Consider the following 16392-nt stretch of genomic DNA (forward strand, 5'->3'; position numbering starts at 1 on the left):
AACTGGACCCCATAATCTTAAAGAATATGTACCACAAATAGTAAATATTTCAGTCCTCTAGATGTTAACCTGCAAATCTGCTCAAATTGCCTCAAATATAAGTCATCTTAGAATCATAGATCACTGCCGACAGAAGGGCTTTATTTTGAGAGGTCACACTTAAAATGTCAAACAGCATTGTGAATATCTTTAAGTCACAGTAAGAGCACTCCCCTCACTTAAAATCACTCCCATAACTTCTTTTTATTACTTTTTATTGGTGCATTGTAGTCATACATCTTAATGAGATAAAAGACTTGTGGAGACATACATGCACGCATCACCAAAATTTCTCATAGAGAAGTTTTGAATGTGGAAAATATCACAGAGGTTGATTGTTGTATCATGTGGCATTAGTAAGTTTAGTTTCATAAGACATGACAAAAGGTCTTCCACAGTAGCGGTAGCATTTGAGTTCTTCCAGCAGTGCACGGAACTTCACTCACTCTACGACCTTCTCAGCATCTGCCGCTGTCAGTGTTCTCTGTCTGGGGCATTCATGTGGCTGTACAGTGTTATATCACTGTTGTTTAATTTACATTTCCTTGATGAAATAGGAAGTGGTGCATCTTTCTACATGTGGTGCTGTTTTAAGGTCTCGACTCGTTTTTAATTTGGTAGTTTGTTTTCTTACTGCTGAGTTTTGAAAGTTCTTTGTATATTATGAGTAGTAGTCCTTTGTCAAACATGTCTCACAAAGTATAGACTCTACAGTGAAACTAGTTAAACCTGGAATTTATAACTCTCAAAGTTGTCCACTACAGTCTCCAGCTGTGAGTTTGAGAAGGGGCAAGAAACTTCCCCATACAGGAGAATAAAATTATGTCTATGTGGACAAATATTGTATCAGACTGAAATATTTGGTGTCTTCAGCAGCTACGTTTTGTCTCCATCAGTGTGCTGCTGTGCCTGGGATCCTCAGAAGTCTGACTTGTTCTATGAGTGAGAGACAAAAATAATTAAATGCTGTGTTTTACTTTCTACCTTAAGCAAAAAAAGACTTATTTATTTATTTATTACATTCACCTCTTGATGCAACCCAGTTCATTTACCTATATGTCATGGGTCTTTTTGCAAAGGCAAATGTAAGAGAGGAAGAATCATTTATCATTTTTAAATAATTTTTCTAATATTTATTAATGGTCCTGTGGGTCCAATTGTAATAATTATTGAAAAGAGAAGTGGAGAATTGGATTAATATCAAGGATTTAAAGATATTTTTATTTTAAAATTTTTACATATATATATATATATATATATATATATATATATATAGAGAGAGAGAGAGAGAGAGAGAGAGAGAGAGAGAGAGAGAAATAAAACAAAGACAATTACCTACTAGGAGTGCTTACCATATTATTACCTAATGTCTTCAACAACTCTAAGTGGCTAAGCATCAAATATGGAATACTTCAGCATATTAACAAAATAAATTTTGTAACAAGAAATACTTTTAAGCCAGGCATGGTGGTGCACACTTGTAATCCCAGCATTTGGGAGGCTGAGACAGGAGGATTGTGGTTTGCAGACAGCCTTGGCTACTTGACTGAGGGAACAGGAAGAAGAAATAGACAATCCAGAGGGAGGGTCTGAAATACTAGAGGTAGAGAACCTGTTGGAAGAAAGATCAGAACCCTCGAGTAGGATCAGAAGCACCCAGCAAGCTGGTGAGCAGGTACACCTGAATTCACAGGAGTATGATCACATCTAAACCATGTCCGTGAGATCCAGGCTCTTTGGTCCTCAGCAACTCTCAACTGCTGATTCTTCTCTCTACGAAGAATTCAGTACATCTTGCTACCACAATACCTTTCATCTCTGAGCAGCACCTTACCCCAAGAAGTAATCACCCAATTTGTTCAATGCTGGGGGGTATTCTTCATAAAAGAATTCTCCCACTTTTATTTGTCTTTCTTTCCTGAAGATCAGTTTTGAATCTCCTAGTCATTAGAATATTTGTCTCCTACTACTAGTTTTGACAAAAGTCTTAGTTAGGACTCTAAGAAGAAAATGTTTTATTCCTTTTTAGAAAACCTTAGCAGGAATCATAGTGAATGCCTTTAGTCCCAGTACTTGGGAAGCTGAGACAGGAAGATAGCAGATTCATGTCCAGCCTCAGCAACTTAGTGAGGGCTTCTGCAACTTAGTGAGACCTTGTTTCCAAATAAAAAATAAATTAAGACTGGGAGTGTAGCTCAGATGTAGAGACCTAGGTTCCAACCCCAGCACCATGCAAAGAAAGAAAGAAGCCTTTTCAACCAGTCTGTTAAGTCCTAATTGCCCAAGTCATGGTGCCTAATAAGTTAACTTATCTTTATGCATGTGGCATGATACCAGCTCTGTTACACTCCTGGCAGAACACTCTCTAAAATTGTTTCCCCTAAGGCATAATTTCTCATGAATTGAAGTCATAATATTATAGTGATACATGTGTATTCATGTTCATATCAGCACAATTCACAATAGCCCAATATGAAACCATCCTACGTGCTCCTCAGCAGAGATGAGTGGATTATGAAATCATGGTGTAAGAGCACAATGAATTTTACTCAGCCATAGGGAAAACAAAATCATATCATTTACAAAAAATAAATGGAACTAGAGAATATTATGCTAGGTGAGATCAGACAGTCTCAGAAAGTGAAGGGTTCTGTGTTTTGTCTCAAATATGGAAGCTAGAGGAAAATTAAGGAACAAAAGAGACTTCAGATAAATGAGAGAGAAGCATGAAATAATGGAAGGCGATTGAGGGAGGGAGGTCTAGAGGGGACAAAGGAGACTTGATGAAAGAAACAACCTCAAATAATGCTGTGCACATACATGAAGTTATTAACACCAATCTTAATATGTAAGGGGAGGGGGAGTGACTTGGGTGGGATATAGAGGAAACATGTCAAGCACCGTGTGCATGTATGTTGCTATCACACTGAACCTCATTATGATGTATAATTATAATGCGCCCATAAAAGTATAAGAAAGGTTACAGTCCTGTGTGTCTGGAACCTTGAACATCTTTCAGTAAAGATATGTTGAATTGAAGAATGAATGGCTAAGGGATGGCAGTTCCACACAGATAGACTTAAGCCTCAAAAGTCAGCATCCTAAAGAAAACAAACAGTAAAGCACACCCGAAAAGAAGTGAGTTTCATTTAAACTGGGCCAAGAAATGAATTGTTGTGACACCTAGCTGGTAATGAACTATGACAACCTTGTGCTCCATTGCTCCTCTGTCTGCAGAAAAACTTAGCTGTGCACCCAGACAGAGAATATGGGTATGAATACAACGTCTCACATCACACAAGGACATTTTGCAGATAATAAATCAGGAAAACCTCAAACCTAGGAGTTTTGTTTTTATATATGTGTCCTATATTTACTCTAAGACCTAGCACACAGGGTTTGGGTAAGGTCACTGTGTAATATTATATGTACACCAGGCACTGTTTGCTGTTTGACCTCAGCCATCAACGGCTTCCAACAAAACTTCCTGTTGTTACATTTTCTAGATGCATTCTGATAAGGGCAAGGTGAGGAGTCACAGGGCCATGTCCTGTGTCTCATCTCTTCTAAATGGGGATCTTTCTTGCTACCGGATGCAGTGGTATATAAAGCAAACCACAGTGAAACTGTCAAGGGGTTTCTGCACCCGTTAGACTTTCTAAATTTTGCAAAGTTTTCTTACCACATTTTGAGGGCAGTGAATATTCCTTCCTTCTTCCTCTATTCCTCTGTTTCTTCTACCCTACGGATTCTTGAATAGCCAGTATGACATGGACCTGCAAGATATAGCACACCTGGGCTCTTGATCAGATTCAATAGCATCAATAATGACAGAAACAGACACTAAATAAAAGGAAGGGCCATAAATAATGTTATCCTGGAAGGCATCCAGTCATCCTTGAAGCAGTGCTTACCACAGTATAATTCAAATAGATGAACCCAGGTGGAGGACAAAAGGCCCAAGCTGCCCAGCAGGGTCTCCAAGCAGCTGTTATCCTGTAAGTTCAAGTAGGATGATGTGTTCAGACTTTCCGGAAAGCTCCCCTTTTGAATGGAAAAGAAAAAAAAAAGTCTGTATATCATTCTTTGTAGAGAGTGGAATAGACTACAACTTAACAATGAGTTCCAGCTGTTTAAAATTAGACTGCTAAAAGAAACATCATATAAGAATATTCTCTGGGACTATAGCATTTTCATTAAATTTGGACCCAGATGATCCACATGCTTAAAGTACCATCCTCTCCAAAGTGAGGGCTGAGAAAGTCAAATAATGATTGATAGATATGTCAATTGATCTTAAGAGTGCTGTCTGTATCACTTAAATTGCCTGTTTTATTTTGTTTTAAAGTTGCATTTAAAAAAAAAAAACACCAAAATGCCTGAATTACCACCCAGAAGATGCTGACCACACTACAATTATATGACTCATGGGAAAGCAGTGAATACACACTGAGAAACTTCTGTGCTAGAAGGCAGGAAACTTGGGGAAGAATCTTGTTTTACCATTTCTCAGTCACATGGACACTCAAGTCTCTCCACTTCTGTTGACTGAAACAATGGAAATGATGTGTTGCCTGAGGTTTATTCTAGCTCTTGCACTGATAATCTCATGACATTTCTGGTATGGATTGTATTTTTAATAGATGTCTTAAACAGGCACTTATTAGCGGCCCTTAAATTGGTGGGGATTTTTCCAGGATGTGCCTCATACTCTTTACAGGTCTTGTTCCTGTCTCCATAACATAATAAAGTGGCAAAATCCTTTCTGGTTTTTTTCTCTGATATTAGTTTGACCTCATTAATCCTAGTCCCTTCTAATTAGAAAACTCACCACTCTTCAGTTCTTTTATTCTTTAACATATCACTCAGCTTGAGCATTGTTGTAAATTTTAATTATTTATCATATTATTTTAATATGATAAATAATACTTTTAGTGTTAAATACTTTTAGTTTTATATTCAGAGCATTAAAACTATATAAAATATTTATGATGTACACAGCCCCTAAAAGAGTGACTAAAATATTCTTCTTTTAATAATTTCCATATTAAATGGCATGGGATCCCATAACTTAGAAACCTTAGGACCCATAAAGAAACTGTGGTTCTTTATGTCTCTGTTTATCCTTATAAAAGGAAAGAGAGGAGCTGAGCATGGTGGCACCTGCCTGTAATCTGTAATCCCAAGTACTTGGGAGGCTGAGACAGGAGGATTGCGAATCTGAAACCAGCCTCAGCAATTTAACGAGGCTCTCAACAACCTAACAAGATACTCTTTCAGAACAACAACCAAAAAAATAAAAATAAAAGGGGCTGAGTGTGGAGCTGGGTTTAGCCCTAGCCCCCCATAAAACAGAAACAAACAAAAAATGGAAATGAGGGGAAAGTCCATCATAATCTAAGTTCTATTTTCTTAAATAAATGCATGTGCATTCATTTTGACAAATAAAGTATTGTCTGGCCAATTAGTAATCTTGACACATTTTCTTGGAGCATCTGTTCTAATGTTTAGAAAAGTTTGCATGATTTTCTAAAAGAAAAGAGAAAACACAAAATCATCCTCTAATTTTCCTATACACTGCTTACAGATAAGTTCTCTATCTCAGCTCTTCTGCAGACTGATATGCATTCTTTCTGATCTTCTGTGGATGTATTTGAGAGGAACATATTTGTACAATCTCAAGTGTTTCTTTTTTTTTGCAACTGGAAGGATTTACACAACAGAAAATATACACACTCATTTTGCTCAATAACACAGATAATTTACCCCATCAGTTTATGCCACAGTATGTATTTTGAAGTACTTGGAGATTTGAAATCCACCTCTTTCCTACCTGCTTGAAAGTGCTAGATCTCAATCTAATCCTTTACCCAATGCACTACTTCAAAGTCTTATAAGAATACATCCCTGGCAAGATGTTAAATGTTTCTTAGCCAATATTTTCTATTTTTGCTAAATCAATCATCATTATTTGTAGAAAAATGCTACCCAAGTTTTTTCATGCACTATCAATAATATCAGTTTGTTGGGGTCTGCTCAAACTGCCTGACAGAACTTCCAATGAATTAGCTACATGTAGCGCCAAGCGTGTTGACATCTGCACAACCACCTGACAGAACTTCCGATGAATCAGCTACATGTAGCTTCGAGCTGCAGGTCTACACAAACATCTGAACTTCCGATGAATGAATCTGCAACATGTAGCGCCGAGTGGATATGAAGGCGTAACTACTCTCCTTGCCCCCGCTAGCCCAATTTGGTAATGTTAAGCCTTATTGGCTCAAATAATGCTTCCGTGCTCGTGAACCCCTCGTGCATTGGATAATGATTAGCTGCAAGTTATGTACTTTACACATGCAAGGGTGAACTTTAACTTGATAGGTTAGAATAGTTTTCTGTTGGGCCGGATGTGGTGGTGCACGCTTGTAATCCCCATGCTTGGGAAGCAGAGACAGGAGGATCGCGCAGGTTGGAAGCCAGCCGCATGTGCTGGCTTAGGAGACCCTGTTTCCAAATAAAAATGTAAAAATGGGTCTGGGAGTGTAGCCCAGAGGTAGAAGGGCTTCCAGGAACCCCAGTACCACCAAAAAAAAAAAAAAGGAATAGTTTCCTGTTGGAAGTTCCCCTTGCTGTTTTTTGCTTTAAATTGGGTTGCCTGAGAGAAATAAATGAGATTCTGCTTGACACATCTCCCAACTCATGTGGTTCTGTTTGGGCCATCGGCACTCAACCTTCATGTTCAGCCCCACCACTGACGGGCTGGACCCATCATCAGTTAACATTATTTATACAATGTTTTTTCTTAAAACAGAAACTGGTTTCAAGCCAGGCGTGGTGGCACACACTTGTAATCCCAGCATTTGGTAGGCTGAGATAGGAGGATCGAGGTTCACAGATAGCTTCAGCTACTTAGTGAGGCCCTCTGCAACTTAGTGAGATTCTGTTTCAAAAATAAAGAATAAACAGTAGGGCAGGGGGTGTAGCTCGGAGGTCAAATGCCCCTTGGTTTCATCCCAAAACCCGCAAAAAAAAAAAAAAAAAGAAAATGGTTTCAAACTTTAGTAATAGTAAAAAACTGATCTATCTTTGTACATAGACATAGAGTTTCATATGAAAGATGATTTTTTAATTAGTGTATTATAGTCATACATCTTAATGTAGTACAAGATGGTGGAGGCATACATGTACACATCACCCAATTAGCCCTTACCCAATTCCCACCCCATTCCCTCCCCCTCCCTCCTTCTCATGTTTGGCTTCGTGATTGACATTGATGTGTTTGTTAAAATACATCACATGCACTAGAGAATTTCCCTCTTACCCTCTCCCATCCCCTCAGTTAGGTTGCCTTATTTGCTCATCTATACTATCTCCTTCTTCATCTAGAGTTCCTCCTATGACCCATTTTCTCCCTAGCTTCCACATATTAGGGAGAGCATTCAATTTCTTGTTTTTTGTTACTGACTAATCTCACTTAGCATAAAGATGATTTTTAGAACAAACAAAAACCACCACCAGATATATAAAATGTTTCTGCAGGAATGGAGTATGAAAAGATAAATATCCTTAGAAATGAGACCACCACACACACTTCTTTCCTTATATCATATACAAGCTTTTCCCAAAAATGATACACAAGCATTCTCTTAAAAATGTTTTGTTCAAGTTGGGTGTGGTAGCACATGCCTGAAATCCCAGAATTGGTAGTCAGATCACAGGATCGAAGCCAGCCCTGGCAATTTACTGAAGCTCTCAGCAACTTTGCGAGACTTGGTTTCAAAATAAAAAATTTAAAATATAAGTTTAAGGGTGTAGCTCAAAGGCAGAATGCCCCTGGGTTCCTGGATTCCATCCCCAGCACCACAATAAAAAAATGTTTTGTTCACTAGGTGCCAAAGTAGGACTGGTGTCTCTTTCCCATGTCTCTCTCCTCTGCCAGTAGAGCTTGGATCACAGAGTTCACACAGTCTGTTCTTTGGAGAACAACTGATGCCATAGGCTTGAAAAGAAGAGAACCAGACACAGCTTCACTCTAAGTCAGACACTGTGGGAAAGAGGGCTGGCCCCTGGGGGTCTTCCCATCTGACCACCCTTCTAAGCTGCTCCCTCATCCCACAGGAAAGAGGAAGCTTAATGCTGTTGCCACCAGAGATCAATCATGATCCCTTTGGGCAGGAACACCCACACACTCCAGCCTGCCAAAAACACAGGACAGATTTCAAAGGGAAGATATGGCGAGTCACCAACAAATCAATCCACAGGCGATTTTTTCTTCTTCTTCTTTTTTGAACCCAGATAGGAATTAAACCCAGGAGTATTCTACCTCTGAGCTCTACGCAGCCTTATTTATTTATTTATTTATTCATTTATTGTAGTATTGGAAATCTAACCCAGAGGCATTCTACCTCTGAGCTATACCCTGACCTTTATTTTTTATTTTGAAACAGGGATTTGCTAAGTTACTGTTTACTGGCCTCAGACTTGTAATGCTCCTATCTCAGCCTCCTAAGTGCTAGGATTACAGGGATGTGCCACCACACCCAGTTCACATATTTCTTTACAGTGAAAAATAGTTTCATTTTTTATTGAAAAATTACCACATGTTTATAGCAAATGCAGACAACACATACAAGTATAATTAACAAGTAATGCAGTCATAATTTGAATCAGGCAGCCAAGTTCCAGAATCTATAATCTGTAATAGGTAATCACTAATGCCTCTTGCATTAACCCTAAACTAATAAGGCCCAATAGACAATTTGTTGAAAGACAGAGGAAGTGATTGTTCAGATTCTGGGGACCTGACACCAAAGAACAGACTTTGCAGAGTCTTAAAATAAGTCAAGTAATAGAAATAATAGCTCGTATGCTTATTTTTTATAAGCTTAAGCAATTTTATTATTACAAAGACCGATAGGACAGAAAGTAAAGCACTACAGAAGAGGAATGTAGTGGAGTAACTTGAAAATAAGTTACTGGGATTTTGAATACCAAATAGTTTTTATAAAGATTTTTATCCCATATCTTTGCTTAACTGATCATCTTCCTGACCCGACATAGGTGTCGATCTGTCGGGGCAAGTGGGCCCACCCTGGTCTCCAGTGGAAGATCAAATCTTTAAGATTTGGTCGAAGTCAGGGATTTTTTGAAAGTTTGTGCCATCTACCACATCTTTGGGGAATTTTAGTCTGTCTGCTAGAAGTTATTAACCATGTAAACTTGTCTTTAAAATGCAAAGGCCCACGCCGGGCGTGGTGGCGCACGCTTGTAATCCCCACGCTTGGGAGGCGGAGAAAGGAGGATCGCGCAGGTTCGAAGCCAGACTCGCTGGCTTAGGAGACCCTGTTTCCAAAAATAAAATAGGTCTGGGAGTGTAGCCCAGAGGTAGAAGGGCTTCCAGGAACCCCAGTACCACCGAAAATTAAAAAAATAAAAAATAAATAAAATGCAAAGACCCTGGGATACCTCTGTTGTTCTCTTGGGAATTACCCTTGGTGCCGGGAACTCTGCTGGGTTCCTTCCTTCTCTGCCTGAGTGCCTGTGCAACACCGAAGCTCTGACTACTTTCTATATATTTTTAAATTTTTTTATTGGTGCACTCTATTCATATATTATAATGGGATAAAAACTTGTGTAGACATGCATGCACACATCACCCAGTTAGCCCTTAAAAAATCCCCACCCCATTCCCTCCCCATCCCTCTTTCCCATGCTTGGCTTAGTGGTTGACATCTAATATTATAGCAATTTATCCAAAATTAAAAATGATAATCTCACATAACAGATTCATCTGTCTGATATCAAACTTTTGATCACTTAGAGATAACATTTCAGTATTTCTTTTTGCTTTCTTTCTTACCAGAAGATATATATTTTTTTAAGGTAAGACTATCATACTTTTTTTTTTTTTCAGAAAAAGTCTATCCTAACATGACATACAAACTCTAAATACCCAAAACAATCTCGAAAAAGAATAAAGCTAGAAGATGTGCATTATCTGATTTCAAACCTTATAGAGCTACAATAATTGAAACAGTGTAGTACTGCTATAAAGGTAGATGTATAAACCAGTGCAGTAAAATAAAAAGCCTAGAAATAAATTCTTCCATATATGGTCAAGTTATTTTTGACAAAGTTTCCAAGAACATTTGGTGAAGGAAATAATAATCTTTTCACTAAATATTGTTGAAAAATAATAATTACATGAAAAATAATAAGATTAGACCCTTACCTAACACCATATACAAATATTAACTCAAACTATATAAAAGACCTAAATGTAAATCTTAAGACTATAAACTTTTAGAAGAAAACCTGGGTCATAACACTTCACAACACTGAAATTGGCAGTGATTTCTTGGATATAATTTCAAAGGCACAGGCAACAAAAGAATAAACAAACTTCCTAAAAAATAAAAAAAAAATATTGTACAATGTAAACAGAGTTAAAAGTTACTGATAGAATGGGATAAAATATTTCCAAATGCTATATCTGAAGGTATATTAATATTCCAAATAGAAATCCTAAAAATTAGCATCAATAAAAGCAAACAATACAATTTAGAAATACAATTTAGAAATAGGTAAAAGACTAAAATAAATAATGAATCTCCATAGGTTTTAACCTATAAACACATGAATATATTCTTCTTTCCTTAGTTGTCTGCTGGATGGAAAATCTTGTTTCTCTGTTTCTGGTGTGTATTACCTATTTTTTCTTTGTAGTTAATCTCTGAGTATTTTCTCTAGCGCTGGTTTTGAAGACATAAATTCCTTGAGTTTCTGTTTGTCATGGAAGCTTCTTATTTCCCCATCTAATTTGATAGATAGCTTTGCTGGATAGGAAATTTTTGGCTGGAAGTTGTTTTCTTTCAGAGTTTGGAATATGTTACTCCAAGCCCTTCTGGCTGTCATGACTTGGTTTGGGAAGTCTGGAGTGATTCTAATTCGTTTGCCTCTGAATGGCACTTGGCCTTTTGTTTTTGTTGCCTTTAAAATTCTCTGCTTGGTTTCCACATAGGTCATTTTGACAATTATGTGGCGTGGGGATCCTCTACTCTCATCCTGTCTAAAGGGAGTTCTATAAGTTTCCTGGACCTGTGTATCCACCTCTTGCTCCATATTTGGAAAATTTTCTGCTATTATTTCTTTGAAGAGATTATTGATCCCTTTGGTTTCATCTTCTTTTCCCTCCTCTATTCTGATTATTCTTATGTTAGCTCTCTTAAAATGGGCCCATATTTCTTCAATGTCAGATTCTTGCTGTCGGATATTTTTTTCTAGATTAGAAACTATGCGTTCATTTTTGGAATGATCATCTTCTAAGAGCGAGATTCTGTTCTCCATGTGTTCTAATCGGTTGTTTGTGCTTTGAATTGAGGCCTTTACTTCATTAATTGCATCTTTTATCTCCTTTTGGCTCTCTCTGAGTTCTTTTAGAAAGTCCTGTATTATATCTGCAGTTATATTCCTGATTTAATCTTCTGGAGATCTCCGAATTTCTGTGTTATCAGGTTCTAATAATATGGGGTTGTGGGCATTCATTGCTCTATTGTTGTTCCTCTTTCCCATGATTTCAGAATTTTGTGCCTTCCCTGGGTCACTACGACCTCACTTAGGGTGATCTGTATCTCGAGTCTCGAGTCTGTTGTAATCTCAGCTGCCACTACTCTTTTACTGGGTTGTATCTCAAAGTCTCATACCCAGGAAGTTAATTGAGGCTGTGTAAGACCCTGGGGGGTACTGGGCTGGGTGTTTTCCCATGGGGAGCTTCGACTAGGGTGTGGTATCTCTCCCACCACTACTCCTTCACTGGGTTGGACTGCAAAATATCCAACCCAAGGAGATTATCAAAGCTACTCAAGTCCCTGGGAGTGCAGTACAGGGATTTCTCCTTTAGGGGCTGCAATTACACTCACAGTTATTGTGCACGCAGATCTGGAGCTGTGGCGGGGCGCTGTGAACTCGATGTTGCTGCTGGCAATATGGCGCCGCTGTTACGTCCTCGGCCATGAGGCTGGTGCTACTGGCAATATGGTGTCGCTGCTATGCCCTCGGCCGTGAGGCTGGCATATTTCTTTTCTGGTTTTGAGCTCTGTTCTGAGTCCCTGGAAGGTGTGATGAGCTTGGCCACTGGGAGTTTTAGACGTTCATTGCTCTGAAAGAACTGCTGAATTACACCCGAATGATCCGCAGCTGTTCACTTCAGCTCCTCTCTGGGGCCTGGTGCTGTGAGGAAAGATGGCATCTGCGCAGCCCTGCTGCCGCATTGTGGACTTGATTTCTGGTCTCTGGTTGTTCTTCTAGTCTTTTTTTTCTCTGTCCCTTTTGTTAACATTTTTTATTTCTCTGCTGATGGTGTTTTCTGGCTATGAAAAGCACTGATTTTGTGGCAACAGAGATAGAGTTTTAGCAGGACTCATAAACACTGCTTTTCTCGGTCGCCATCTTCCCGGAATGTTGGGGTCTGCTCAAACTGCCTGACAGAACTTCTGATAAATTAGCTACATGTAGCCCCAAGCGCGTTGACGTCTGCTCAACTGCCAGATGACAGGTAGCGCCAAGCGCGTTGGCCACCTGTCAAAACTTCCGATGAATGGGCTACATGTAGCAAACATGCTGTCAAAACCTGGGATGAATGGGCTACATGTAGCAAGCACAGGTCTGCACAACCGCCAGAACTTCCGAGCAGATACAAGGGGGCGTCTCCTTGCCCCCGCTACCTTTAGTTTGATAGGTTAGAATAGTGTCCTGACCGGAAAATCCCCCCTTGCCTTTGTGCTTTAAATTGAGTTGCCTAAAATAAAATAAACGAGATCTTGCTTGACAAATCTCCCTGCTCCGTGTGGTGATTGGGCCGTCGGTACTCATCTTCCCATCAGCTCCATCACTGTCGGGCTGGCCCCAACAGTTTGGTGCCCCATGTGAGGTATCGCCCTCTTTGGCCGAGGAAGAAAAACTACTGACGGGCCAATCGGTCTGCTGGTGAGTATCCCCCCATAAAATACGGGGAAGCCCACTTCTAAGCCTGACCCTTCTCTGGAGTCCCTGAGGTTCCTGCTCAAGAGCCGTGGACTTGATCTCTCTGACGATTAAGCTCGTCATGCCTGGGATTGTCTCTTAAAATTCTCCCCTTGGCTCCCTGAGAACAGCCCCTTTGAGTGGGAGACGTGGGACAGGGTAGAAAAATTAATCAAGAGGGCCCAAATAGAGCAAGGGGAGATCCCCCCTCTTGGAGTACTGCCTACTATCTCCACCATGAAAGGCTGTTTCCCCCCTAGGCCTTCAAGAAAGTGCCCCGAGGGGACCCCAAGCCCACCCTCAAATGGAGGATGAAAGTATGTCGAACCCTCCTTGTTCTAACCCATCCCCCGAGGGACCCCAGAGCTCCTCTCCCCTCTGCCCTTCTCTGGACCCCTTTAGAGCTGCCCTCTGCTCACTATCCCTTTTGCCCCCCCCCCCCCCAGTGCCGGTGACACCTACAGCGCCACCATCCTACATTGGGGCAGGGGACCCTGGAAACCCAGCCCAACTCTTCCCCGTAATTGTCAATCCTGGAGGAAATCTCCCCCCTACCTGGCACCCCCGGACCCCCCAAGATCTTACAGAACTTAGGGGGGCGACAGCTCCAGGTGCCGAGCAAGGCCTGCTAAAAATAACTGAATATAATCTTGTGATAGTTGGAGCTGGTGGCGTAGGCAAGAGTTCCTTGACGATACAGCTGATTTTAAATCACTTTATAGATAAGTATGATCCTACAATAGAGGATTCCTACAGAAAACAAATAGTAATTGATGGCAAAACCTGTCTCTTAGACATTCTCGACACAACAAGTCAAGAGGAATACAGTGCAATGAGGGACCAACATATGAAGGCTGGGGAAGGCTTTCTTTGTGTATTTGCCATAAATGATACTAAATCATTTGAAGACATTCACCACTATAGAGAACAGATTAAAAGAGTTAAAGACTCTGAAGATGTACCTATGGTCCTAATAGGAAATAAGTGTGATTTGCCCTCTAGAACAATAGATACAAAACAGGCTCAAAACTTAGCAAAACATTATGAAATTCCTTTTATTGAAACATCAGCTAAGACAAGACAGGGTGTTGATGATGCCTTCTATACACTAGTTCAGGAAATTTGAAAACATAAAAAAAGATGAGCGATGATAAAAGGAAGAAAAAGAAATCAAAGACAAAATGTATGATTATGTAAATGCAATTTATACTTTTTCTTAAAACATATTTTTGTACATTATACTAAATTATTAGCAATTGTTTTTACATTACCCATTTTTTGGTATTCCATGCAGACTGTTAAATGCTTACTCTAAGATGACGATGAAAACTTTTTCCTTTAAATGCCCATTAACTAGCAAAATTCTAGACCTCTTCTGAGGATTATTCATGCTTGTCTTATTTCATGCCAGCCATCAGTCTGGGTAAGGTCAGGCCCATAGGGTCCTGCAGATGGAGGGACAAGGAGGTAGGGCCATGAAGACAGGCTTTCCTGGGCCTGCCTGGGAGGAATGTGACCTTGGCCCTCCCAGGCACCATAGACAGATAAAAGCCAAAGCATCCTTGAGAAGGAACTAACTACAAAGGAAATGTAGATTTGTGTCTACTAACAAAAAGCATAGAGAATTTTTTCATGCATTATGTGTTTAGTGAATGCATGCAAGGTACTGGACATCATGCATGAGCTGGTGATTTTGTGGTGAGATAGATTCTACTCTGCTGGAGCTTACGGCTTAAGATCGACTATGTTGCAGGATAAAATCTCAAGTTTAGGAGTCCTAGGTTTACCTTTCACATGGCGATGGGCTCTAAATGAAGTCTAAATGCATGGCTTGAGACAAGACTTAACATAAATACTAGTTTCTTACAAATGGGTTACTTGATGTGAAAAACAAACAAACAAACAGCTATAAAGAGTTTGAGCTCTAGAATGGTAGGGCTGGGTTAGAGACTCAGATGCTGCATGATTTGGCAAATGCAAATTATAGTAAATGGTGGCATGTGTTATACTCAATATAATGTGGGCCTTATAGTGTCAGTGACTGTGACCCTTTGCGCCATTATTATTATCATTATTTGCTATTGTTATAGTCTTGGTTATCTCAAAAACCGTTCTAGACTTAAAAGCCTAATTAGATTCTCTGCCCAAAGTGCTATTACAAAAAGGACAGGGATTGGATTTATTAACAGCCGAAAAGGGAGGCATCTGCTTATTTTTACAGGAAAGATGCTGTTTTTATCGGGCTTAATCCAAGACAAGATGAAGCAATTCCAAAAATACAATGCCGACAAAATCTAAGAAACAACCCACTATGGACAAGATCTCTCCTGATTGTTTGTACCCTGGGCCCTGTATCCTCGATAGATTAGTTCAGTTCATAGGCAGTTAAGTAGAGATCCAATATGACTGGCATTCTGACCATAATCGTCCCTCCTCTGCCCCCCATGCACCCAATGATGGGTAAGATCCTCAGACAGGGGCTGGGATAACTTATGAGTGGCTATCAAGCATGAGTACCCAATGACGGGTAAGATTCTCAAAAAAGGACAACCTAAGACAGGGACCATGCATTTCGCCCTCATATATTAAAAAAAAAAAGAAAGGGGGAGATGTTGGGGTCTGCGCAAACTGCCTGACAGAACTTCCGATAAATTAGCTACATGTAGCGCCAAGCGCATTGACGTCTGCTCAACTGCCAGATGACAGGTAGCACCAAGCGCGTTGGCCACCTGTCAAAACCTCTGATAAATGGGCTACATGTAGCGAGCACAGGTCTGCACAACCGCTGGAACTTCCGATGAGTAGACCTGCAACAAATAACGCTGAGCAGATGCAAGGGGGCGTCTCCTTGCCCCCGCTACCTTTAGTTTGATAGGTTAGAATAGTTTACTGACCAGAGAATCTCCCCTTGCCTTTTTGCTTTAAATTGGGTTGCCTAAAAGAAAATAAATGAGATCTTGCTTTACAAATCTCCCGGCTCCGTGTGGTGATCGGGCCGTCGGTACTCATCTTCCCACTCAGCTCCATCACTGTTGGGCTGGCCTCCACACCGGAAGTCACTCATATGCTTATTAAGAGAAAAAAATTATACCAAATAGTGCATGTTTGCACACGCAAGCAAATTTTCCCATTAGTGATCTCACTTATTCCCCACAAGAGCCTATCAATTACAACTTACTCCATCATTCTACAGATACAGTGACTGGGCTCAGAGGTTTACACAATTTTCTAGAATCACAAAGCTGATACACTGTAAAGCTGAAATTAGGACTGAAGTCTTTCTAACCAGATTCCCAACTCTGGACATAAATTTATTGAATCTCAGTGGTAGGC

At 40.0% G+C, this 16392-nt stretch overlaps 1 protein-coding gene across 1 annotated transcript; it reads left to right on the forward strand.

Annotated features, from left to right (window-relative positions):
* Positions 1–13378: 13378 nt before the first annotated feature.
* LOC308267641 (ras-like protein) lies at positions 13379–14185 on the forward strand (the record flags this gene model as incomplete). Its single annotated transcript, XM_080702485.1, has 1 exon — positions 13379–14185. The coding sequence occupies one exon, from the start codon at positions 13379–13381 to the stop codon at positions 14183–14185; it is 807 nt and encodes a 268-aa protein (XP_080558611.1).
* Positions 14186–16392: the final 2207 nt, after the last annotated feature.

This window comes from Muscardinus avellanarius, assembly GCF_963383645.1.
Source record: "Muscardinus avellanarius genome assembly, chromosome: 1".
Lineage (NCBI taxonomy): Eukaryota > Metazoa > Chordata > Mammalia > Rodentia > Gliridae > Muscardinus > Muscardinus avellanarius.